The 26,332-nt window shown below is 37.3% G+C and overlaps 1 protein-coding gene across 3 annotated transcripts in view; it reads right to left on the reverse strand.

Moving 5' to 3' along the window:
- LMO7 (LIM domain 7) overlaps positions 1-26,332 on the reverse strand; it is a 97,104-nt gene that overhangs the window by 37,942 nt on the left and 32,830 nt on the right. For 2 of the 3 annotated variants that reach the window (XM_012642165.1, XM_012642166.1), the window contains 9 exons: positions 23,012-23,210; positions 19,292-19,544; positions 18,085-18,363; positions 16,007-16,726; positions 15,062-15,091; positions 6,550-6,667; positions 4,373-4,515; positions 2,645-3,077; positions 739-1,041 (listed from right to left, as the gene is read on the reverse strand). In XM_012642165.1, the coding sequence (XP_012497619.1) occupies positions 739-1,041; positions 2,645-3,077; positions 4,373-4,515; positions 6,550-6,667; positions 15,062-15,091; positions 16,007-16,726; positions 18,085-18,363; positions 19,292-19,506 (2,241 nt within the window). In that variant the 5' untranslated portion in view covers positions 19,507-19,544; positions 23,012-23,210. The remainder of the gene's footprint in view (positions 1-738; positions 1,042-2,644; positions 3,078-4,372; positions 4,516-6,549; positions 6,668-15,061; positions 15,092-16,006; positions 16,727-18,084; positions 18,364-19,291; positions 19,545-23,011; positions 23,211-26,332) is intronic. The other variant, XM_012642164.1, reaches the window with a different exon arrangement.

The following is a 26,332-nucleotide window of genomic DNA, read 5'->3' on the forward strand; positions in this document are numbered from 1 at the left end:
TTGGGAGGCCGAGGTGGGAGGATCACTTGAGGCCAGGAATTCAAGACCACCATGAGCAATAGCGAGACCCTGTCTCTAAAAAAATAAAAATAAAAATTAGCTGGGTATGGTGGCACATGCCTGTAGTTCCAGTTACTTGGGAAGCTGAGGAAAGAGGATCACTTGAGCCCAGGAGTTTGAGATTGCAGTGAGCTATGATGATACCACTGCACTCCAGCTTGGGCAACAGAGTGAGACTCTGTCTCAAAAAAAAAAAAGGTCACCAGAATGTTAAGCTGACAGAAATAGAAATATCATATCCCTAGAAGCCAGCACCTACCATGTGAATCAATTTCTCACTGTGACCAGTTAATTCCCCTGGGAAGGGGCTTTTACTACCCACATGTATGCTAGATCTGCATCTAGAACCTTTCAGTGACTCCTGCACCTGAAACCTGGGACTATGGGGCACAAGTAGCATGAGGCAAGAGCTGATGAAATGTGGAACAGAGAAAACACCAGCTGAACCCCCAAGGAGACTGGTCCATAAAGTCTCTCTACACACTTACCACAAGAGTTATCTGATCTATAAACTCAGAATTGGAAGAGACCTACTTTCTCCAAGATCTATTAAAAATAAACTGCAATATCATTTTTCACATTATCAGCCCAGATTCTAATGCCTAGAGGTTAGAAACATGGCTTTCAGATTTAAATATGTAAGTGTCTGAGCCATGGATGATAAAGACCTAAACTCACCCGTGATCTTGGGACCTCTCTTTGGGGTGAGTTTCCCCCTTCTCCAGATTCGGACATTAAATCAAGGCCAGATAGTGAAGACAATGTGGCTTTAGAAGTGGCAGCCTGGTCTTGGGAAAGAGATGAGAAGGAGGGTGTAGGAGAGGGCAACCTCATTACATCTTCTGAGACTGCTGCCTCCTGGTTCGATGAGCTCGTAGCAAGCTGGCTGGCTTCAAGATGTTGTGCGGGGGTGCTGACCAAATTGTTTTGCGTTCTTTTAATGCCATCAACATCTCCATTATACTTCCAAGCAGCATCCATCTAAGTAAGAAAACACTTTAAGCCTGATATCCTGTTACCTTCATTTCTGTTTTAAAACTTATTAAATTAATATTTTTAAAATATGAAAATAACATAGCTCCCACAATAAAATAACTATTGCTAAAAGTTTGGAGTATGGTCTTTATCTTTCACATCATCAGATATACACACATAGTGGAAAGAATTGTTTTCACAAAAGTGTTCATATTATATAAAGACTTCTGAAATTTGTTTTGCTCATTTATAGCACTCCTGGTCGATAGAACTCTAAACCAGTCCCTTCAATTGCTGAATATTCCATAGTATGGACATCAACAATTTATTCATTTAATGTACATTTAAAGTTGTTTAAATTTTCTGTCACTTTCAAAAATATTGCAAAAAATACCAATATATCTTTATAATTGGACCTTTTGTTTTTATATCACAGATTTCCAAAAGTAGGCTTTCTAGAACAAAAGTTTTATGTATATAATTTCCAAAAAAAAATAATAATTGTAACAATGCACTCCCAAGGTAACGTATATCTGTTTCTCTGCATCTTTGCCGACACTAGACATCTACAATGTTTTAAATCTTTATTAACACGATGGGTAAAGAGTCGTACACCTCATTCTTGCTCCGATGAAGCTGAACGTGCTTCTATGTGCTTTCAGTGATCAGCCATTTAAATTCCTTCTCCCTCGAATTGGCCACTGCTTTTCTATATCCATTTTTCTAGTGTTTATCTTTTCCTTACCAATTTGTAGAAACATTTTATATCTTAGAGATATTATACTTTATATTTTGGTAATATTTCTCTCAGTCTATAAATTGTCTTTTTACTAGATTAATGGTATCTGCCATATAATTTGTACGATGTGAAACATGTCTATGTTGTCCGTGATATGATGGTCAGGAGTGGCTAGTGTAGGTAGGCTTCTCTCACCCCAAATACTCAATTTTTTATGTTTTCTCTTTTAGGTTTCAGGATTGTACATTAGCAGAGCTAAAAGAAATGTGAACATTAATTTTAAAACCATATTGTTTCCTTGCACATAAGTCAGATTAACATGCTCACTGTCAGATATGTGGTACCACTTCATTCTCAGGAATAATGCATCAATATTCTATTATCCTTCAAAATTCTGATATATATAGAAATGCATATATTTGAACAATAAGATACATTTTAATGATTATATTCAAACATTTCAAGTTCTCACAAAGTGAGAAATCAGGAAAAATCAATTTTCTCAATTTTCAGAAAATTAACCTGAAAATATTTAGGTTAAACCATATGAAATTGCTGTTTTGTACGTCAAAAAGAAACCACTGGCAACTTCATACTGTTCAACCTAATACTTCATAAAAACTATATTTGGAAAAATACGACACTAAGAAATAATGCCCTGCCTTATATCTTACTCATTCTTTAACATGTATTAACCCCTACTTTCAAAGAATTTAAATTGAATACATTCTGCATCATTGCTGTATCTTAAGCATTAAATTTCCATGGAACCTCAATTGGCATAAAATAGAACTGGCTTAGATATAAGGCATAAGTTCACCAACATTTTGCTCTTCAGAACAGACTAAATGAACTAGAAACGTTTTTTACCGTGTAGGATCTGGGGAGTGATGAGATTCCCCTTGACTGAAAGACGAAAGGTCTTGCCGTGACCACAGATGTTAACCTGACTGTATCAGTTTTCTGGTAACTTCTAGGGAGGGAAGCTGAAACACGAGTCGAGGCCATTTGTGTACTCAGCGAACATGGAGCAGACAAAGAGGCTGGGTGTTGTTCTTCCTGGGGGCCTTTAGAAGGAAGCTGAATTTCAGCTGTTATATTGTCCTCTCTTTTCGCAAAAGTTGTAGAATCTTCTTTAGGAATTTCTGTAAGGTAAGTTGTTCCTTTCTCTTCTACTCTCTCACTCTGGTAACTTACTTCTGGCATAGTCGGTATGGAGGGTGGCTCTTCTTCATTCAGTACATCATCATAAGAATACATCCTCCTCCTCAATGTGATTGAAGACTTTTCCTTTTGGGATTCCCTGAGCAAAAAAAAAAAACACACCATCATCACAAAGTTACACATTTCGACACACAGAGGTGGACAGAATTAACATATAAAATGGACTCAGAATAAAAAGACTACTGACTTCACACAGTAATCAATAAAGCACTCATAGAATAAAGGATATATTTATTTTTAATGCCAAAACCAAGGTTATAAGAACTTGACTTTTTTATTAAAGAAGCTTTCAAATACTTCACAGGTCACAGGGATTTTTTTTTTTATTGTAAAGATATTTTAATAAGAAAATAAGGAAATTTTAATAAGGGATTATTCACAAAAGTTTATCCACAAGTTTATAACTTTTTCATATTTAAAACACTATAAATATAATTGACTGACAAGCAATTCGAACGTTCCAAAGTTGTGGATTCCTTGACATCATTGTGAGCTTTTTTTCCTACATAACGTCTATAATAATTTAATAAAAATAAAAGACCACAACAGACTCTGGTTTTTGTGAAGATCAAGTAAGTATATTATTTCATACAGTTTGACAGAACTTGTATGGATAATTATTATAGATTAAAAGTCACCATTCATATTTACAGAAAAGTTCATGAAGCATCCTCATTTCTCCCATTTAGAAAGAAGTACCTACCTCCCAAGCAAACGGAATTGTGTTTAAGTGAATGAAACTGTGCTTATCCTTGGCTTTTAGGGCACAAAAGGAGCTTTGTTTAATTTCACCTGGCAGCATATCTCCCTTTGACATTATTCTAAAAGCATATTTGCCCTCTCTCTAACCTGTAAATATCCTAAGGTTTCACATAGTAACTACCTTATGGGAAAGTTTAAATTTGACCTTTATACTGTTGTGTTGCAATACAAAGAATAAATCCCACATACTCACGTTTATATAAACTTCCTTTAAAATATAATCTGAATTGCACCACTGAACATGAAAAAGAACTTTGGTATGTTTTACACAATTTAGTTAAAAGTGACAGCTGATTTCATTAGACTATTCCATTTCTAAATTCACTTAAAAAGAGTAAAGAGTAGTATATTTTCTGTACCAAATACAGCCAGCACCAACCACTTCTGCCTGTGAATGCACAATGTAAAAAGAAATAATGCATATCTATTTTAAGTACTCATTTCTTTGGTTACTCTAGGTCGCTATTTCAGTAATACTTCAGCAAAATCTTGACCGTTTTACTGCATATTCGCTTAAAGTTTAATATTGGTGAGTACTTATGTCACACTATACTTACACAAAAATATCTAACAATGGCATCTCCAACCGTGAGATGTATTCAGCCTTATTACCTGTCCTGCAGCATTTCCTTAAACGTCTTAGAGCTTCTCTCGGACTTCTCAAGCGCCTGCTTTTCAATTTCTTCCCTCTCTTCTTTTTTCTTCTGCAAATCTGAAGTGTAACTTTTTCGACGATCTTTCCATTTTGCAAGGTCCTGACAGAAAATCACATCAGCACAGGCATACCTGAATTTCTACATACCCAATCTAGCAGCGACAGCACACCAGAGTATCCTATTACATCACTGAAACTATTCACTTCAACTTGATGCCAAGGTGCCCTAATTTTGCTTTTTATAGCCAGCGTTTCTGTACCAAGCCTTTATCTCATGTGTCTGCCTGGCAAACCTGACCTACTAAGATAGACCCCATTTTTGTTTTCCCAGAAAGTGACTGCCTCATTGTCCACTTCACAAAGAATGCTAAATGCTTGTAATTAGGTGCCAGTTAGACGGATCAGGAACTGTTTCAAATTCATTTTCATCTCACTCCCCAAACCTGGCAGTTACGTGAAATGACATGTTTCACTGGTAAAACTGAAACAGAAACTTGATTGTAATGGTTAAGTACAGATGCACAGTCCGTCTTTCATTTAACAAGCACAAACTCAATCCCCTCTTTAAGGCCAGCCCAGTGCTAGGGACTGTAAATACACAGAGGAATAAAATGTGGTTCCCCTTAAGGAACTCTGAGTCTAGAAGGGAGAGACGGACATGCGCGTAGAAGTTCAGTAATGAGCGTGACAGGATTGCATGGGAGAGTGGGGCGTCCGAAGGAGAGAGAGGTCAATTCTACCTCGGGAAGGAGAGAATTTATTTGGAAAGGCTTTACTAAGCAGGTGAGACTCAAGTATATGACTTCAAAAGGGTTAAGTGCAAAAAATTAGGACATTAAGGAATATCATGCAGGAACGAGCCAACCATATCCCCAGGAACGTAAGTCTAACCTAGTTGGGTGACCCCAAAGACAATCAACCTAATTCAGCTTTTCAATTGCCCCTAGCAATGTAGGCTGGCTCTGACACCCAGGGCTGTAAGACATTTTGGAAGGTACAAACCTCTCTGTCTCCAAAATAGAGAAATGCCATGCTAAGAACTGATAGTGGCATTCCAGCCCAAACAGAAGCATATTCAATGTCTCAGACTAAACTGAACCTCACCCCAGAGCATACAAAGTAAGTTTGGGTTATACCCTTTGGGGGCCCACAGAACCACTCCTTCTTTAAAAACAGCCTGAAACCCTATAAATTTCCAGAGAGAACAAAAGGAGTGTGCATTCAGTCCTACGGGATAACTAACATGAATTTTCATCTAAATTAACCTAATGGATAACCCCTCAATACGTATTTTCATACCAAAAAATTCACCCTGTATTTTGACAAAATGACACTGAATTACTGTTTCTTGACAATTAAATTGAGTTCCCAATTAAAAGCACTAGCATTTAAAAATTTAGCCAAAGCAGGGGTTTCTTCTTCATTTCATAGACTTTAATTCCTTTGAAAATTAAGATTTACTACATCTGGCCCCCGTGTTCATGTTACCCACTCAACTCTTACCAGAGAGTTGTCCTCAAACTTTTTTGGGTTTGCTTTGTACAACAGTTTATCTATTGTGTTTCTTTATATTCCTTCAGTTTATAACAATCTATTCAAAAAAACTCAAGCTTTTTTCTTCAGAATCAAAATTAAAGATCAAGTCTATATCCACATAAACAACTGGATACATGTCAGCCTTATGAAAATACCTAATTTTGATTCATATTAGATAATGACTTCTTCAGCCAAAATATTACTCTGGATTATACTACTTATTTCTCTCCAAATCTCCTTAATTAACTCTTAAGAACTCTTTTCCTCTCTCCCTACTGATGCCAAGATCTGTGCTAGACCCTGCCCCTCTTCTGTCCCTAAACTTTGGCAAGATCTTTTCCCATTTTAAGCATAACTAACATTCACACCCCAAATTCAACCACCAAAATAAGTTAATAATGCTGCAAGGAAGCACCTTCACATTTTTGAAAACTCAAAATATTAGAAGATAAACATCCTATATTTTACAATGGCTTTTAAAATATACAACAGTAATAGGCCAAAAAGGTTTCAAAATCTTTGTAAAGGATACTGATTTTCTTTTAAGACAAGCAAAGTCAAATACACTCCCCCCTCTCCCATCCTAAAGAATACTCACATCCTGCCATTTCTGATCTTGTTCTTTTAATTGTAATTTTATTTTCTCCATCTCCTCGTAACGCAGCTGACGCAAGTTTTGAACATCCTCTGCGCTGACATCACTCATGGACTTACTCCTACAACAAGAATACCCGTGGTTACCAAAGTTCACATGACCAGACTTAGGGGTAAAACTGGAAGGTTGGACTTACATCTGGAAATTCCACCTAAATTTCTGCTGTACTAACTAGACGCTTCAGTGATAGTATCACAGAAGTAGCACTACAAAGATAAATGGTGTTTTTTCCAAAACGCAGAAACAAGAGCCTTGCACTCAATTTAAGTCTGAATTTTTTTTTTCACAAAATGGCTAGATTAACTTTGCACAAGTCTAATAAAACATAGTCTAGTGTTCATATTTATAGACGTCAATGCATAAAAGGATTACTTTAGAAAATATTTGTCAGTCACACTAGAAATATCTCTATTTCTCTATCTCCCATGAAGATAAGCTGTTGACATTTGGCTGCCTTTTCTGTGCACTTATTAAATAATTTAATGATTACCTGATATTTTCTCCTGAAGTTCAATACCATGAATAAATGTGCTGCTGCTTCTCAAAGATTCTGTAAGATCTGCCCCATTACTGCACTATACTTGTTCTCAAAGCACCACTGGTAGTTTCTAACTACCTGTTATAACTACCTCTCTAGCCTTTTTTTAAAAAAATTAAGACAGCTTTCATGCATTCAACTTGTAACACCTCCCCGAGGATACAATGAGGTTTAGGTCTTGAAGAGCACAATCCACAGCAGAAACCAGTGAACAGAGGGCGGTGTTGGACACAGGCGCTTGTATGCTGTTTACATGCATGTACCAGGGATTGGTAAACTATACCACAGGAGAAAGGGAGAAGACAACCTGAGGAAGGTCTCTGGGAAGGAGAGGGGTTAGGTCTGAGTATTCAGGAGCTGATAGAAATGAGAGATAGAGCCAGCTTTTGAAGGTAGGGTACTCAAAATGCTCTCTCCTACAGATCTCTCACACTACACTTCTGATTTTATTTCACTGTAATTGACTATACTTTTAGTTACTTAAGTAACTCTACATCTTCTTCTTCTTGGGCACCTAAACTCTGCCTTCCTCAATATTTTGCCATCACATTTTTTCATATCACACTTGCTGTTATCTAGCTCAGAAATTCAGTTACAACTTCCATGAAAATGACTCTGAAATCTACAGCTCAGGACCAGCCCCTCCTTTGATTCACTTCCAATTGCTTCTTGAATAAACATTTCTGCATGGATTATCTCCTGGGCACTTCAATTGTAAAAGTACCAACTGAAATAATTTTGTGGACTGTATCTCACTAAAACACATGGTTACTGTTGATGTAGCTAAGCTCGATCTTGTCCCCAAACCTGCTTTTCCTCTTGTGGTTGTTAATGCTGTTACCTGCCCTTCAATCATCCATATTTGAAACCTAAGAACCATTTTTCATCTTTGTTTTCTCCTTCTCCCCACTTTCAGTGAGTTATCAAGTCCTCTCATTTAGTGTCTCTTTCTTTCCATCTCTACTGCCAACACCCTAGATCAGAGTACAGTCAACTCTTACCTGGACTTCCAAAATAGCTTCATAAAGTATCACCGAGTCTCCAGGGCCAGGGAAGGTCCTTCCTCAGCTGTTCCCTCCGAGTCAAAAGCCCTTCACCAGAATATATACCTTTTTAAATGCCATTCCTTCCTCAGGATCCCTGCAAGACTAAACTCTGGTTGGGTACGTACAACTTCTTATGCATTCTCCACTTGGAAGTCTATCAGGTATTTCAAACTTAAATTGGCACAGACTAAAAACATGATTGCTCACTCAACAACCTGCTCATTTCTCATCTTCCTCATCTCAGTAAAAGTCAACTCCATCCTTCCCTACTTGAGGTCACAAATCTCGGAGTCATCCTGGATCCCTCTCTTTCTCTCACATCGTAACTGATCCCATCAGTAAATCCTGTCACACTACCTTCTAAATATATCTAGGACACAACCACTTCTCACTGCCTCCACCACCTCACCCCGATCCAAGCATCTCCCACCTGGATTATTATGATTACAATAATCACATCCCATCTCCCACCTGGATTACAACAACAATCTCCCTGCTTCTTTGGACTTACCCATCCAAAAGCATATTCTCGACACAGCAGCCAGAGAGATCCTTTCAGACTACCCTTGGATTATGGATGCCTCTTCTCAGCACCTACCACTTTCCTCCCATCTCACTAGAGTTAAAAGAAGCTTCTTCCAAGGCCAACATCACCTGGTTCCTACCTCCCTCCATGCTCATTCACACCAGACTCCCGCTCGCTCTGTTCCAGCTAAGCAGCTTCCTGGCTCTGCTCAAACCACTTGCTCCCACTGCTCTTCAATCTACAAGGAATGCTCTTCACACAAATATCCATACGGCTTTTCCTTCACTTCCAGGCATCTGCTTAAATGTTCCCTCAGTGTTTCCTTCTCTAATCACCCTACAAAAAACAGTGAATGCCCCTCTTCTCTTCTCTGGCTCACCTTCCTCCTTACCCTTATACCTCTATGGCATTTATTGCCATCTGAAGTGTGTATTTGTTTACATATCACTTGCCTTGTCCTGTAAGATTATAAAGCAGGATTTTTCACTGATTTATTTGCTGGCATATTAGCTGGGCCTAAAAGAGAGCCCAGCCCATGGTTAGTGCTCAGTGTGTTAAATTAATGATCTAGATAATATTCTATCTCTTTGATAAAGTCTTCCTAGCTCTTCCATAGTAAAAGTGGTCTGGCCGGGCACAGTGGCTCACGCCTGTAATCCTAGCACTCTGGGAGGCCGAGGCGGGCAGATTGTTTTAGCTCAGGAGTTCGATATCAGCCCCAGCGAGAGCAAGACCCCGTCTCTACTAAAAATAGAAAGAAATTAGCTGGACAACTAAAAATATATAGAAAAAATTAGCCGGGCATGGTGGTGCATGCCTGTAGTCCCAGCTACTCGGGAGGCTGAGGCAGGAGGATCGCTTTAGCCCAGGAGTTTGAGGTTGCTGTGAGCTAGGCTGACGCCACGGCACTCACTCTAGCCCGGGCAAAAGAGTGAGACTCTGTCTCAAAAAAAAAAAAAAAAAAAAAGAAGTGGTCTGCCCCTTCTCTCAATTCCTCTAATGCTTTAGCTATATTTTTTTCATGGTACTTAACACTCAGCCTTACGTTATATATAGTGCACAAGTACCTGTACGTGCTTAGCTTATTTCCCTCACAAGTCATATGTTGCTTGGGAGGAAAACACATTAATACAGCACAAGGCATGAAGGATATACTCATTTAATATCTGTAGTAAGAATGAGGTAGGTTTTATCATATTTAATTAAGCAAAATATACTATATTTGAAGTGTTTCTAATTCTTTTTGTGAATTACCACTATCCAAAGTTCTATAAAGAAAGTTTTATAAGATTTATTAAGGAATATTAAGGAATAAATTATATAGACAGAATATATGAGGAAATACATGAATATATATGGATCTGTTAATGTAATCTAACTAGGTATGACTACACATAAGACTAATTTGTGTGAATTTGAGATTATAAATTCACTTAAATCATATTGCAAAGAATAAGGCTATTTGAGCTAATATTACAATGGACTCAGTAAGAAGAGGCAGGAAAAAATTTTCAGGACTAAGGAACAAGGGGAATCTGGACACATGAGGTTATGTAAACTCCAGAACAAAAATGGAAATACTAATATTTTAATAATCTTTTGCTGAAAGGAAAGCTACATGGTGTGGACCGGCCCAAAAACCTCCCAGGGCGCACTTCTAGTCCTCATCCTCCTGCACTGTGAAATGTTAACGTGTCTGCCCATGAAATGTGCTCATCAAGGGCAGAGGCTATATCCTTCTCCTGTGCACCCAGCACTGAGCAGAGCCTGGCACAGAGCAGGTCCTTGATATGAACAAAGTGAGCCAAATACAATCTGGAGTAGACAAGTCCCTGTGTAAGGCAGGCATGTGAGCTCGATGTGTTTCCTAAGGTGTATAAAATCATCCCCAGAGAGCCTGAGCACACTCCATGGCAGGTTGAGCCAGGCACAGGAACCAGCCAGGAGGGGAGGGCTCCAGGCCCAGCTGTGGCACCAATTTTCACCCCCACCTAACAATATCAGTTCGATTCTGAGCTTCAGTCCCTCATATGCTAAGTGAGGAAGGGATTATTATGAGAATTGGATATGGTTGTGTTGATGGCATTTTTAAAACCATTGGGTGCGGTATGCCAATTCTTACAAAAGCAAATATGATTGCATGGGATCTCCCAAAAGCTATCTATCTCTCCAAGCTGCTTCAAATCAGAGAGGTTACGATAAAACCTAGAACTTTTGGAGTACAGGAATCTCTCAGCCAGATTATGAAGAATTCTTTCCTTCCTTATCAGCATTAACAGCATAATATTTATTCTGTGAGCTTAGCGTGTGCCGGCAACACCGTCATGCAGTCTACGTGGATTATCTCACGGGGCAAAGCCCTGGTCCGGTTCTACCACTCACCAGTTATATGTCCTTGGGCAAGCTGCAATGTTTGTTTTTCTTTCTCCACCTAAAATGCAGATAACACCTACGTGCCTGTCTACTGCACGGAATTGAGATAAGCACCAAAGATAGTGTCAGGAAAATTATTTGGGAAAACTATGAAAGACTGCACAGCTCTAGTGCATTTTATTGAATGAGGGACTATTTGCTGGCAAATCACATCATAATTCTCTTATAATTCATTTACCTGCTTCTTCTACAGACAAAATCAAATAGGTGTGTGTAAAAAAAAAAAAAAAGCAAAAAATAAATTTACCTGTTTCACTTGTATTTTCTTATTTGGTAAGGCTTCAACTTAGAACTGCATTTGGATATTTTTCCAAAAAAATATAAACATCCTCTCTTTTCAGTTGAATGGAATTTTTTAAATAACATTTAAGGGGAAGGTGGGAAGAAAGGGAATGTCTAAGGAAGAAGGTGTCAATCATGGAAACAAGATCACTAAAAGTCTTATTCTCTTCTCCCACTACGCAGATCACCTGCTATGGCCCTGGCACTTTTTGGTTGGTATTAAGGTGTTTCATTTTATAATGTCATTTCAGGAACTTTACAGAGGAATATCTAAGGAGTAAGGGATCAAGAAGAACCAACTTGTGGCAAATTTTCTCAAATATAAAAATCACTGATAGCCTTGCACAGCTAACAGAAATTCTAGGACACTAACTTAAAGGTCCCCAACTTTCAGAGGGAGGTGTGAATGTGTTTATTTATATACCTCTAAGTATTAACATATTTTCGTTAGGTACTATAGGAATTCTCTGAAGAGCAATTAATGCTAAAACCTGGATGTGAGGCTTTGGAATTACCATAAACTAGAATAAGGCAATGTAATGAGGATTTTTGATTGGTAGATTTACAGTCTAAACAGAGTTTCTCAACAGCAGCACTATTGACATTTTGGGGCCAGAAAATTATTTGTTACAGGGGACCCACGTGTATATTATATGACCTTTAGCAGCATCCCTGGCTGTGAAGGTGCTAGTAGATGCCTGTAGCACACACACCCCCACCTGCCCAGTTAGGGGAATATAAAAATGTCTCCGGATATTATCAAATATCCCCTGCAGGGAAAAAATTCCCAGCAAGTAACTCATATCAGCTTTATTTTCCCTTCCTTTTTGCTGTCTTTTTTTTTTTTTTGAGACAGAGTCTCACTGTGTTGCCTGGGCTAGAGTGCTGTGGCGTTAGCCTAGCTCACAGCAACCTCAAACTCCTGGGCTCAAGCGATCCTACTGCCTCAGCCTCCCGAGTAGCTGGGACTACAGGTGTACGCCACCAAATTTTTTCTATATATTTTTAGTTGTCCGATTAATTTCTTTCTATTTTTAGTAGAGAAGGGTCTCGCTCTTGCTCAGGCTGGTTTCGAACTCCTGAGCTCAAACAATCCGCCCGCCTTGGCCACCCAGAGTGCTAGGATTACAGGCGTGAGCCACCGTGCCCGGCCTATCTTATATGTCTTTATAATTCTACAGAATCTCTTAGCCAAAGCTATAAGTGAAATACAGGTGCCTTAGTTGTCTTTCATTACAACTTCATCTTGAATCACTATTCATTTCCTGTTGATGCTGGCAGCAGATTCAGTGGCTTAATCATACTACAAGATTATTTCTATATAGCCCTACAACAAATTTTTGTCATTAATAGTGTCTGCCAAAGAAAAAACCCACATTTTCAAATTTCATGACACCATACAGACATAAATCCATGCAACACAAAAGCACACATAAGAAATGACAGCCACATACAATGCATCTTGCTAAAAATAAACAAACTGACAGGTGTTAAATGTCAAATAAAAAGCCAGCCAGAAATTATTAATAACAGTCTAAGACTTCAAACCATATTGTACATTTCTCTTTAACCTGGTCCTTACCAAAAAGAAAGCATTCATGTTATAGGCAGTTATTTTTCATTTACAAGATGTTGAGCAATAATGCTTTTCCAGGTAAGTATGCCAAGCTTGACAACGTACATTATGTTCAGAGAAATATCACCCAACATAAACATGAAACAAGTTCTAGATTAAAAGCTTATAGTTAATCCAATTTAAATTTATATTTTATTTTCATTGCAGATCAACTTAAGAAAAGCATTGGTAACTGACAGACTACAAGAAAAAAAAATCCTGTATGATAGATTTGATTTCAAGTGGCCTAAAACACACTTGAGTTTTCTGAAGATACGTTCATATTGCTTTCCATTATTTGAAAAGTCATGCATTATTCAGTCTCAATTTACAATCTTGCTTTATTTGTGTAGTTTCTGTGGCACTAAACCACATACAGAACAGTCTTTAAAACAAATACTGTAGTATCCAAACAACTAGCTTAAAATAGTCTACAGAAAACATTTGCTGCTGCTAGCTATAATCCAGAAAAATCTTTAGCTTTTTGAGCTTTTGCTTTAGGTTTCTCTCTTCTTCTCTTAACTCAGTCATATAATTTACCCCTCACCAAGGAGAACATATACAGTCATTGAGATGGTTGTACATGTTCACATTCCCATCACATATTTGTACTCTGGGTACTTGTATCCCCCTTAAGAAAAATAACTATTCCTGAGACCTGCTTACATTGTGAAGTCATATTTACAAATAGAAATGTTTCCGAAGGTTAGAATTCAAAATGCTTGAAGCTGCAGAGATTTTTAATCAAGTTAAAACAGGTTTCTCATGATAAATTGAGAAGAGCAAATGCTTAAGCATCACGCTGATGAGATGGAATGGGTACAATGTGCCTTTACATGGCACATCAAAAGCATGCTCAGAAGCGGATTTTTAAAATCAGTAGCTGAGACGTACTTGCAATTAGTTGTCCAAGGCACAGCTACACTTTCAACACTTAGAATGGTTATATTGCTTTAAATAGTAGTCTTAGTAGCTTCCAAGATTTCTGAACTACCAAAATTATAAAAAGCTATCAAAAATTAGAGATTCTTAGAGACAAAATAAATCCATGTAGAGAAAGATACTTAGGAACTAAGGCTTAGGCACTAAGGCTTAGGCAGATTAAAATACTTGATATGTTTAAATTCTCTTCCTCTTGCTCAAAAACTGTTAGTCCTTAGATTCACAAAGTTACAGAAAGTTTGGTGGAAAATATTAAGATATTGCTATGTGATTTTGCACTAAGAATGAATAAATGATTTACTTTTAAATTTCAGCTATTCTAGAAATGAAAAATATTTCCAGATAGTTTTAAATTATAATATGTTATTCTGTCTACCAGGTAAGCAGAATTAAACAGTAGGCCAAAAAAAAAAAAAAGAATTGGTTATAGATACAGTCCTTGCAGTAATAATATTGGAAACTACAGAGATTTTAATTTCGGAAGGCTATATTTGCTCAAAAAACACAGGAATGTTATAACTTTTTGTCCCAATTAGGACTTGAACATAGTTCCAAATACCACTAAGGGAAGATCAATGCATCCCCATCAACAAAGCCCCCCATGAGCTGAGCATATGGATAATGTCAACTGTATGCATTCTAACATTGAAGTAAATGCTAGTATTATTGTTTCATGATAGATTTTCTAAAATGTAGTTATTTGGCCTTCAACATCCAGAAATCAGAATTTTAGTCTATGTAGCAACCAAACACATATACTTAATCTTAATGCAAGTGCTTTTGTTACTTTTAATCAACTCATTAAATTCAAAAAAAGGGGGAAAACGAATGGGACTGAATTTTAAGTTTCTAATAAAACAAAAACTATTTAGTCATATAACACTTCATGCACTGGGCACTGAGACACAGAAATATTACCATTAGTTTGCAAAATAAAATTTTCCCATTTTAAAAATTTCATGCACAGCATATAGCATCCCCATTTAGTGACATGCGAGGATAGAAGTGCAATAATAAGCCACACAAAAAACAAACAATATGCACAGCTTTTCACTGTGAACCACAAAACTTACCCATTCTCACCATAAATCTTTTGAAAGAGTCTAAGAAACCAGAAAACCAAAAATTAAAAAGTCATGTTTTAGCTTCTAAATGTTCAATGTCTTTAAGACTCTAACTAGAGATGGATAAATCTCAAAAGGTTGCTTCTTCAACCACATTTTCATGTCTCAAGTTCTTTTCAATCTCCTATCTCAAGAAAATCAGATTAAGCAAAATGAAGGGTTTCCTCAATTTACTGTGAGCCAACAAATCCCATCAGAAAAGGCTTCTTATTGTCAGGAACTGATAAGTTAGACTTGGATCCACTAATTTTATTCAACCTAATCAGATTTGTCCATCCTTAAGTTCAACAAATTGAACATTCAAAAAGGCAAGTTGCATAATTCAAATTAACAAAATGGCCACAATTACATACATGTAAACTTCAGCAGATAGCAACTACCATTCATGCATTTTATCGAAGTTTGCACTGAACTTTAAACTGTAAATAAAAATAAGTCACAAATTGATAGTCCAAGAAGCCTAGATTAAAAACAAAAATTAAATTAAATTTGCAATGCCATATTTTAAGGGAAACTTTCACCCCCAAAAATATGAACAACACACAACACCAAAACTATAACCGGACTGTTACAAAAATGCCACAAGAATAAAAGTCTAAATATAATTGGAAAACATTTTTATGAAACTTCATATTGTAGAATAGTACCATAGTCTTGTGTATACACCTTTTTAAACAGGCCTAAACAAGTGATTTAGAGATATGCAAATATGGAATTGCACTTTTTTCCACAAAGTGACTAAAAGTTTTTCAAAGCGAATTAATTTTTTTGCAAGATGCTTCAAAATGGCACACGACATGCAGAGTTGAGCAACATGATGCTGCCTTCTTGCACAAGAAAAGTTACACAAGACCATCCATCACAAGCAAAATCCTTGCAGAAACACACTCTGACCTCTCCACCATCAGCCGTTTCTTGTGCCTAAGTCTGCTGGCCTCCCGGATGGCTTCCCATTTCTGTAAGTCGGCCTCACTGCAGGGGCCAGGAGTGAAACTGATAGGAGACACAGTAGTTCCCAGTTTCCAAGACTGGATCTTACGAGTCAACATGTCATCTTTCTTCTGCCGATATGAAGGAACTAATATTCTACAGCTATTACTTTTTTCTTTAGATGGACGCGTCCTTTCAAGTACACAGAGAAATTTTGCTTGAATTTCTGGAGGAAGAGTCCAGGGATCAGGGAAAGGGACTGGTTGGTATCTATCTGGGGCTCCGGACAGAGGCACTTCTTTCTTCTGTGCTGGAATTCGGCGAACAATCATATCGTCTTTTTCCAAATCCGGAAGTACAAGTTCACCTTCCCTACATTGCAAAATTATATCTCGCTCTACAGGATCGTCTTGGTCAGAGAACCTTCTAAAGTCTTCAAAAGCTCGGAGGACATACGGATTTGCATGGAAAGCCCCAGTCTTTCTGACAAAGAAATCGTCATTCTCTAAGTCAGGATCCAGAGCTGACAGCTCAAGATCATCTCTTCCATAGCCTGGAGCATAAGAGAGATTCTTCCTGCGTGTTATGACCCTGGGGCCAGAGGTGGGATCAATTTTAATATTTGTTTCAGAAGACAAGATGTCATCGGAGTATGTTTGGAAGGCCTGAAGTAATAAAAACTGACTGAAGCACAGAAAGGAAAAAGGAAGGGAGAATCTTATTAAGTTTGGGGAGAAAAGGTAATTAAATAGCAGACCAATTAGCCATTTACCAAGGGTGAATTGTTTTAAGGGATCTTGGCAGGGACTTTTGCTAGGAAGACAGACTCAAATTTAATGCCATCGCCTGTGACTTTTCTGGATACCATTTAAAGAAACAAGAGCAGAGTACACTTCTCAGGAGAGGCGGGCACCATCGAGGCCAACTGATGGGGCTGGAAGGCAGATCTAGTATCCTCCCCTGACACATACACACACATGTGCCATTCTCTTGTACCCCTTCCTCACTCCATGAGCCACAGTGGCCTAATTCCCCCCAAAGAAGGAAGAATGATCTTGGCAAGTTTAAACAGTGAGGTATTATGCACTTTATGCAATAGCTACATGTAATCAGTAGAAAAAAAGAAAATAAATTGTTCTGAAGTTTTATAAGACACCGAGGAATCTATTCTTTGCGTTTTCCCCAGACCTGCCCTTTCCAGTCTCTATCTAAAGTTATTTCCTTTCTCTGCATCTCCACACGCAACTGTAAAATTAAGTAATCTTTCTAAAAAGCCTTTTGGAAATGCCTTTCGAAAAGAACTACGCCACATGTAAATATATCCTGTCTCACACATTATTGTGCTAAAGAAGGATGTTGAATGCTACAGACTTCCAAGCTGACATTCTCACGCAGAAAGCAGTATGTTATACAGTATGCTTCTGTACTAAGTCTATTAAGTGTATAAAGTTTCATGATTTAGTGCAGTCAGGCCCAGGTTAATGTAGCAGCAGAAGCGAGCAGAGGGGTGTCTGTGGCCAAACCCAGGCAGGCTCATGCAGACAGGTGCACCTGGGCTCATCTGAAGTATCACTGCTTCTCCCGGCAGCATGGGTGTCCCGTGATCTCACGGCCCGTTTAGTAGCTAGTTCCAGCAAGAGTGAACGCCTTGGACAGCTGATGTCTAGGCTATGGTCTGCTTTTTGTACTTTACTAAAAATGGTGGAGCTTCTGTCAGAGCCTGAGTCCTCAGAGTCTGAATTCTTTCTACTGTGGAGTGACACAGAGAAAAGGAGGGGGAGAGGGAAGGAGACAACAGAACTGGAGAAAAAGAGAACTACTAAAAATAATGCCAAGCTCTGACTACATACAGAAGAGGGCTTTTTAAGATCCATATCCTAAGCTTTAAGTTTAAACAGAAATTGTTTTCAATTACATAGGTTGTATAGATGCTAGAAGGAACTAATTAGACTTTCTCTATCTTTCCATAAAAAAATCACATAGAATCCCAGCCGGGGTACTGAATGAACACTGGAATAAGAGAAACATGCACAAAAACAAACCTGAATCCCTGAAATTCTTTATACCATGGTTTATAAGTTCCCCGTTTTATTCTTTTCCAGTTCACATCTTCTGGGATCCAACATTTGGGAAGAAACTGATCAAAAGAATTCCCTGGGTTTGGCATGATTGGACTCAGCTTTCGCACATAAAGATCATCCTTTACAATGTTGGGTATGCTTGTTGCCTTTTCTTCCTCCTCCAAGTAGCAAGAGGATTTTGAAGTTTCTTGTACTGTTGGCCAGTTCTCCACACTGGGGCCCCAAGTTCTCCTCTGGTTACTGTTCAAAACATCCAACCAGTTAGGACACTGTGTGAGCATTTGTGACACAGAACACAAAAGGCATGCTTTCTGGCTCACACAGTTTACCCCACTGTGAAGGAAGCAAATTAGTTCCCATTCTCATCACCACAGCTCCTAGAACAAAGTTAAGGCATTATGATAGCATCTTATTTTAATTCAAGAACAGGTAGATACACATGGGCCACAGATACTTAATTAGAAGCTGCGTTAAAAGAAAGAGACAAATTACAAACAATGTGGGGATGTTATTTTCTGAATTAAAATCAGCAGAATAGACATCCAGATCCAGGACAAATATTTCTGACCTCGTCAGTTCATATAGCCCAGTGGCTAATGTGTCCAGAGGAGAAAATATTTGCAGACAAGAGTTAGGAGAGGTGGTTTTTGAGATGAAACTCTTGAGCCTCTTTTTCCCTTGGAATCTACGGTTGACTAAGTCATCCAAAATTACGACAGGCAACCTTCATTCATCCTCAAAGTCCAAACCACTTTCAGAACCACACACCCTCTGATAGGGAAGCTGGATTTGAAAAATCACACTCTGTTCTACTAATTTGATGAGAAATTAAAGGATTCTTTTCATGTCCACTAAGATTAATCAAAACAGAGGGGAAAAAAAGGAAAAAAACACAGCAGAGCTCACGATGAACAATATAAGTCATCTAGAAAGTTGGAAAATAATAATAAATTAAAAGCACACATCTAAAATAAGACCTAGCAAAATGCATGCTGACATTGTAAAACGAAGAAATATCTTCAAGATACATATAGGAAAAAAAAATTCGAGTTAGTGGAATACATTATCTGTGAAACATATTTTAAAAGCCATTCTTTTTACCACATTTAAGTATCCCACCAAATTCGCAAAGCATACTGAACTCAATAATCACATTGCATGCCAGTACCTTGAAAATGTTCCATCTGCTTCTGCATAGATTGGGCTTGCCCAGCTTCTTCTGTTATCCTCATTTTTGTCTGGCTTTTTCTTCCTCAAAGGTGCTGGCACATAGGATGGCTGTCTACTTTTGTTGGGTAAAAAACGATTGAATGGCAAAGCAGACTTTGGTTCAATAGCCGAAATCCTTCGATATGACATATCATCTTTATTACAATCCTGCATTTTGAACGTAAATTCAGAATCTGTGTCACTTTCGCAACCTATAAAGAAAGCACAAGAATTTGCTTTACTCTCCAGATTTTTCGTCTAAGTGAAACCCACACAGCATGCCTGCTTTGTCTTTCCCTTGGAAACCCAGTGCTGTCACTGCTAACTGCGGGGAATATTTTTAGAAATTTGTCACGAAGTTGTGATAAGATCCATTAGGAGGAACTTGCTTTGCATACTGGAGGCACACTCAGTACATTCTTTTGCTGTCGCACATTCTAAGCAGGAAAAGTCCCAGTTTTACTACTGAACCCCTTTTCTTCTCCATCTTCTTTGCCTCCATGATAAGATTTGGTGATATAACATGTGTGAATAAAATCTAGCAATTGAGTCACACACACTTAAAATGACATGCAAAAGTAATTCTAGGGAAACTCAGTAATTTAAAATAAGGCATGCAGCTATCTAAAATTTATGTGCAGGGAAAGATAAGAAAGGACCTAGAAAGAGAAGCAAAAAAAGCACAAGATCATGAAGGGCTCTGATAGATCCTATGAGACCCCCATGAGCAAGAATCATGCATTAGAAATGAGGTTGGACTGGATGACTTCTAAAGTCCCAAAGGAATAATCCCAAATCTTAAACCCAAACGAGAGCACAGAACTCAAGGTTTCTTCTGGGGGTGGCCATGGAAATTATATTAGAATGTTGTATTTTGATTCAAAATCATTTAAACACAAATTCAAAAGAATACCCTTTGATACACCTCAAGGTCAGATAGATACAAATAGTAATCTGCTTTCTTAAAAAATGTCTGTTCTTTTAAAAGACACGGTAAGGAAATAAGAGAGTACAACACTACAGATCCAAGCCGATTGTCTCTTTCCTGCCCTTTTCCTCCTGCTTCCTGTGCATCCGTGAAGGTTTGCCTCCCACCGGGCTCCCTTAGAGCCTGGCTGTGCACAGTACCTGACAGCCACAGGCTCCCAGCACGTAGAGCACCTGCGGGGTTAACCTGAGTTAAAGGCAGTCTCCTCCCCTCCCTCCTGCCTGGCAGGAATCTACAGTAAATAACACTGAGAACAGTCTACAGGAAGTGGTTAAATATACAACTATGACACAGGAACAAGGTAAGAAGAGAGTTCATGGTGAAAGGGAGAAAGTATAAGTGGCTACATGACCAGGAGGAGTAGCACTCAACAATCTGATGCTATGTTTTGAACCACTATAAAAAAAATTAAGACATTTCTCTCATTTCCAAGAAATGTATTTGATGACTCTTGTCAAAATTTATACAAGTGAAATTATAAAATCAGAAATAGACTATTCTACTTTTGAATTTTTAAAGTTAAAATCTTTTTTAAGCTTAGGACAGTGTCCTGAAGAGTCTTTTGGGGTTTTTTGTTGTTGTTGTGACTATTGTTGTTTTTGCCTAATTATCATCATAAGAGTTTTCATATAAAACTAGGAAATATAACACTGCCATTCAATTATCCTGAAAATATTATCCTAAATTGTGGTGATCCTCAATTTTGGACTACAATCCAGAGAGTAACAGAATTTTAATATACTAATCACAAAAAAGCTTTATCAACCTGGTGCCTCCACCTCTGGCATTTTTTTGTTTTTTCCTGCTCAGTTGTAATTAGTGAGACTTCACTTCCACACTCATTAGACAAGGTCTGCAGCCCCTTTCCAGGACAGGAAGGGGTGTGACGTTGGCCCTCCACTTTTGGTTTCATGTACCAGGCGCCCAGTGCAACATGGATCCGGGCAGAGGACTTAGATTCCACACCACTGGAGCACTGCATTTGAACTGAGAGAAGTCTGCATATGCTCACATGCCCTCAATCTTTTCCCCTTTTACTCTTTATTGGCCAGATATAAGTTTAAACATTGCATGTTGTAGGTTGTTCAGTGAGGACAAAGTAATATTATGGGTTCAGAATTTTAGCCTCTGCTTTTACAGCTTTAACCACTCAGATGGATTATAAACTCGGATTCATTAACTTAAAAGTATTTTTCATTGCCTGGTAATTGTCATCTGGGCTATGAAAATGTCACATCTAAATGTGAAAGAGCCAAGAAATGTAGGGAAAATTATGAAGGTTAATGCTTAAATAACCTTTCACACTTTTTATTTTGCATTTTTGAATACTACTACTCTAAAAGTTAAAGAATTTGGTTTTATGTTACCATGCTTACTAAAGAATAACTTTATTTTTAAAAAGCAAATTCATGTTTGTAAATTTTACATCAAAAAAAAAAAAACAAAGATTGAATTCTAGTTAATGATGTGCATACCAAAATATGTAGGGCAAGTGGGATATACTCTGAAAAGCCTAAAGAAATAAGATGACTAGATTAATGGAGGGATGGGGGGGAGAGAGAGAGAAAGAGAAAGGAAGGGAGAGGTAGAGAGGGAGGGAGGAAAGAAGAGAGAAGAGAGAGATGGTTATATGATAAAGCAAGCACAGTAAAATGTTATGACAGAATTAGGTGGTGAATACATGGGTGCTCACTGTAAAATTATTTTAAGTTTGCTGATGTTTGTTTTTTTATAGTAAAAATGCTAGGAAAGGCATTTAGATGTATAAAGTGTTCAAAATAAACAAGCAAAGTAAAATCCCTAACAATTGAGCACAAATTCACAGCAAGACTCTCAATGTTTTCATGTTGATGATGGCAAAAGCATAGAAACATTTCAAGAAACTCTGTGATTTCAATCTAGTCAAATCTGAATAGCTAGAGATTTACAGTCACAAATTGCTAACACTACCTAGTAGCCCTGAGACATGAATTTAAATAACTGAATTGACCATAAGCTTGGGATTTTGAAAGAAGGATTTCATGGGATTTTGTCCTTCTCACAACAGAATGACTTTCATTAACACGGTCCTGTTACACTTGCTCTGTCCTGGGTTAGCTCTGACCCTGAGAGGTCCAAAAGAGGGGTTCTGCCACCACATTAGGTAGCATATTACCCAATCTATCAAAGTCTAGCATAATATTCTACCATGATAGATAGCAATCATTTCTTCTCATGGACAGGAATAATGATAAAGATATTTTTCCTATTTTTTCTTAAGAGAAATTTTTTATCTTTTGAGGAAAAGAAAAAAAAATTAGGAACTAGAACAGACTGTTTTTGCAAAATCTTATATTGCTTTTAATGATTAGATATATCAGCTAATAGGCCTCATAGCTACAGAGTATTAAACCTGAATCTGGATATACAAGAGGTGGAATAGATCATCACTGATAAAACAGGTCACAGTTACCTGTCTCCTTCCCCAGTCCTCTCTAAAAATGGAATTAAAAAAGCAAAACTATCACCACTATAAGGGAGGAAAAGATTTTTAAAAAAACCTCCCAATTACACTTAGGTTCCTATAAAAATCCACTTCTTGGTGAAATTTTTGCTTAAATAGTTTTCATTCCATTTTTCTATTCTCTTCTCTTCCCAGTTCTCTCTTGATAGGTGAACAAATAAAAAACAACAGCCAAAAATGCAACTTGCCTTCACGTCCTCCCCTCAGTGTGATATCAGAGGAGCAGCTTGTCAATGACCTTGAGCCCAAAGAGTCCAAGCTTTCAAAGGAATCTTCTCTCCTGTGGTGGCCTGGAGGGGCAGGGAATTCTCCACGTTCAGGACACCAGAGATCACCGTAGCCACTGTCCCTGCCGCTTCTCTTCAAGCAGCTGGAGTCTTCAAGTGCCTGAAGAAAACATTTTTAAAGAACAGTAAGTTAACATAAACTTTCAGAAATGTAATCAATCATTATTTGCTTGTTTGCATAATTTAAGTTGTGCTTTATTTGATAGGTAAGGCAATGAGATTTCTCTGTTGAACATGAGAAAAAAAGCTGATAAAAATCAGAAAATAAATCTGTCACTGTTTCCCCAAAACTAATAAGGAAGTATTCGATATTCAAAGTAACAATAAGGAGATTTTCAATATTATCTAATAAAGTAGTACATAGGATCTATTTAAAAATAGGGAAAGGAGAATACTTTAATAAAAGTTAATAATTATAATGATGTTGAAATGCTAAAATCAATGATTATTTACAGTTCTCTGGCAATAAACATGAAAGGAGTCAAAGAAAAAAAAAAACCTTAATTTAGTTACCCAAAGGGAGAAAGTCAATAAGATTATGTTCAGTCTATCTCAGGAAATATTTGGGATAGTTTACATTAAACACAAAACCTTAACATTTAGAGTCCTTTTATCCTCCTCCCACAAAAAAAAAAAAAAATAGTTTAAAAATGTATGCACAAGAACAGTGGGCACACATTTCACAGAATTCATTTATATTCACTAATTACAAAACCTAGATCTGAGGTCCTGGCAGCTGCCCTGTCTTTCTTGTTCAGTCAAGGGAAGCATACTTGTTTACTGACATATGAAACTTATTTTCCCTGGATCTAAATATTTGTTTGGCTATATAAGAGATACATTGAAATATGGCAAATGGTGTTAACTGTAGGTTTGTAAATTACATAGAACTTACTCAAAATAAGCATTTGTAATTAACATTCCTTTATGAAAGTTAAGGGCAAAATATAACTACACTTTTTAATATTAGGATTTAACTAATATTTGCAATGTTCTTGGCATAGTCCTGACTGATAGTAATCAATGAATATCTAACTATAGTAACTATAATTTTTTAATATGGTGAAAGTAATTTTGTCATTATGGTAAAAATCAGCAATGTTACTTTCAGCTGAGCTTACTAATACAGAGACAGTTTAAAGAAACTAGGAATTACTAACAACCAAAAGCAATATATAAATCTTGATTAAATCATGATTCAGATTAAAAAAAGAGCTATGAAAAACAGTTGGGAAACAGTTGGGAAATTTTTAATATCAACTGGATATTAGATAATGGGGAATATTTGAGTTTTTTAAAAGTATAGCAGACATTGTTGCTATATAAAAGAATATTCATACTCTTAGGAGATGCATGTTGAGTATTTACGATATCTGTAATTTACCATAAAATGGTTAAGTGAAAACATAGATGGATAGATACATAGATAAAGCCAATGTGGAAAATTTTAATAATTGAATCAGATTGTGCATATCTGGGTATTTGTTGTACTATTCTTTCAACTTTTGAGTATTTTCAACATTTTGTTGGAGAAGGTTTACAATGAATATTTAGTAGCTGACTCAGGCATACTTTTGACTAATACTGGAACCATCATTTCATGGTTCAATTATTTGACAAGTGCTTGAAGCACCAATAAGGTCTAGCAGATTTAAGTAAGATTTCATATGCTTTAGATGCCAGATACCCTGGCATTAGAGTTGACATCTTGTCATGAAAACACAAGTGTCTACCTTACACCCTGCTATTTCCAAGCAGATGAGGAAGATAGGCCTAGTACTGGTACCACCAAAATACTTCTCAAAATACAAAAGGATTAAAAAATACGTGAGTCAGTCTTTAGATCCATCAGGTTTCTTAGACGTGTACTTGTTAAAGCCTTAGAATTCAACACACAGCAAGGTGATTTTTGGCCTCAAAAACGTTAAAGTTATTGGTGACAGCCACTTCAGTTATAAAATAATCTGAGTCTGGCCCTGGTGCCTGGTTTTTAACGAGGACTTCACCCTGACAAGTCACCTAAAATGAGTCACCTCCAACTTCTAAGATGACTCAGATGCAAAAACTTATATGAAGGATTTTTTTTAATTGGTATTTTGGATTAGCCTTTAAGCATTAAGAGTTAAATGGGAAACATTTGATAAACACAATGGTTTTTATTTTAATAGAACTGATGCAAAGCCGACGTTATATTCGCATGCCTCACAGCTATCCCCACTTTATAATAATGGAATAATGAAACTACAACTATAGTTTTTATCTACCAAAAAATCTTTTTACCCAGTTTGATTTTGACACTGGTGACAGGAAACAACCTCTAATGAAGCATTCCTAGCACAGACACCATGCCTGGATTATTCAACCTGAGTCAGGCTGTCATAAAAAGGACTAAAGGCTTTAAAGAGAACACTAACGAATAAGCCAAAGTCCCACACAGTTTTTAACTGAAAGTTTTCTTAGCTGAAATATAAAGCAAGGCTCTCCCTGTGCCCAAAGTCCCCTGAAATTCCTCCATCAGAGCCTCACCCTCCTTCATTGCAACGACCAATCTGCTCATCTATCGCAGACAATTGTGCTTTGCGAGATTGGATCATTTGCCATCAGTGTTTTCCTAACACCTAGTACAATGTGTGTGCATGTTAATATCTCAATTATTACTAATTTATTCAAGGAATTTAAATAGAGAGCTATCAATTCCTTATATTTCATGGGGAGAAAAAAAGGAATAATATCTAAACCTTCTAGGCTCCATAATCCCATCTTCTCTTTATAATGTATGTGACTGGGCCCAGACAAAATGATTTAAAGATCAGGGTAGATAAAAGGCAAGGTGATCATTTGCATCCTGGCCTCAAATTTCTACGTTCCAATCTTGGTAACTAACGTTTATTGAATCCTTACAACGTGCTAGAGCCTAATGCTAAATGTCTTACTGGTATGGTATCATTTAATCATCAGAAAAAGCGTTGGAGCAAGTACCACTAATTAGATAGTGATATCATTTTGAATACATATTTTCTTTTGAGCCCTGCAAATTCCCCTGGATAAATACCCCTACAGAAAAATTAGTGTTCCCATTTGGATCTTATAAATGAATGTTTGGCAGAACTATGGTTAACCCTGGTACTTGGCTGTCCTCAAATGGTCCTAAAGCTTTCAAAAGGCTGTCATATTGATTCCGGGACGTGAAGGACTAGAAATGTATATAAAACAAAAGATTCT

This window comes from Propithecus coquereli, unplaced genomic scaffold, assembly GCF_000956105.1.
Source record: "Propithecus coquereli isolate 6110/MARCELLA unplaced genomic scaffold, Pcoq_1.0 Scaffold176, whole genome shotgun sequence".
Taxonomy (NCBI): Eukaryota; Metazoa; Chordata; class Mammalia; order Primates; family Indriidae; genus Propithecus; species Propithecus coquereli.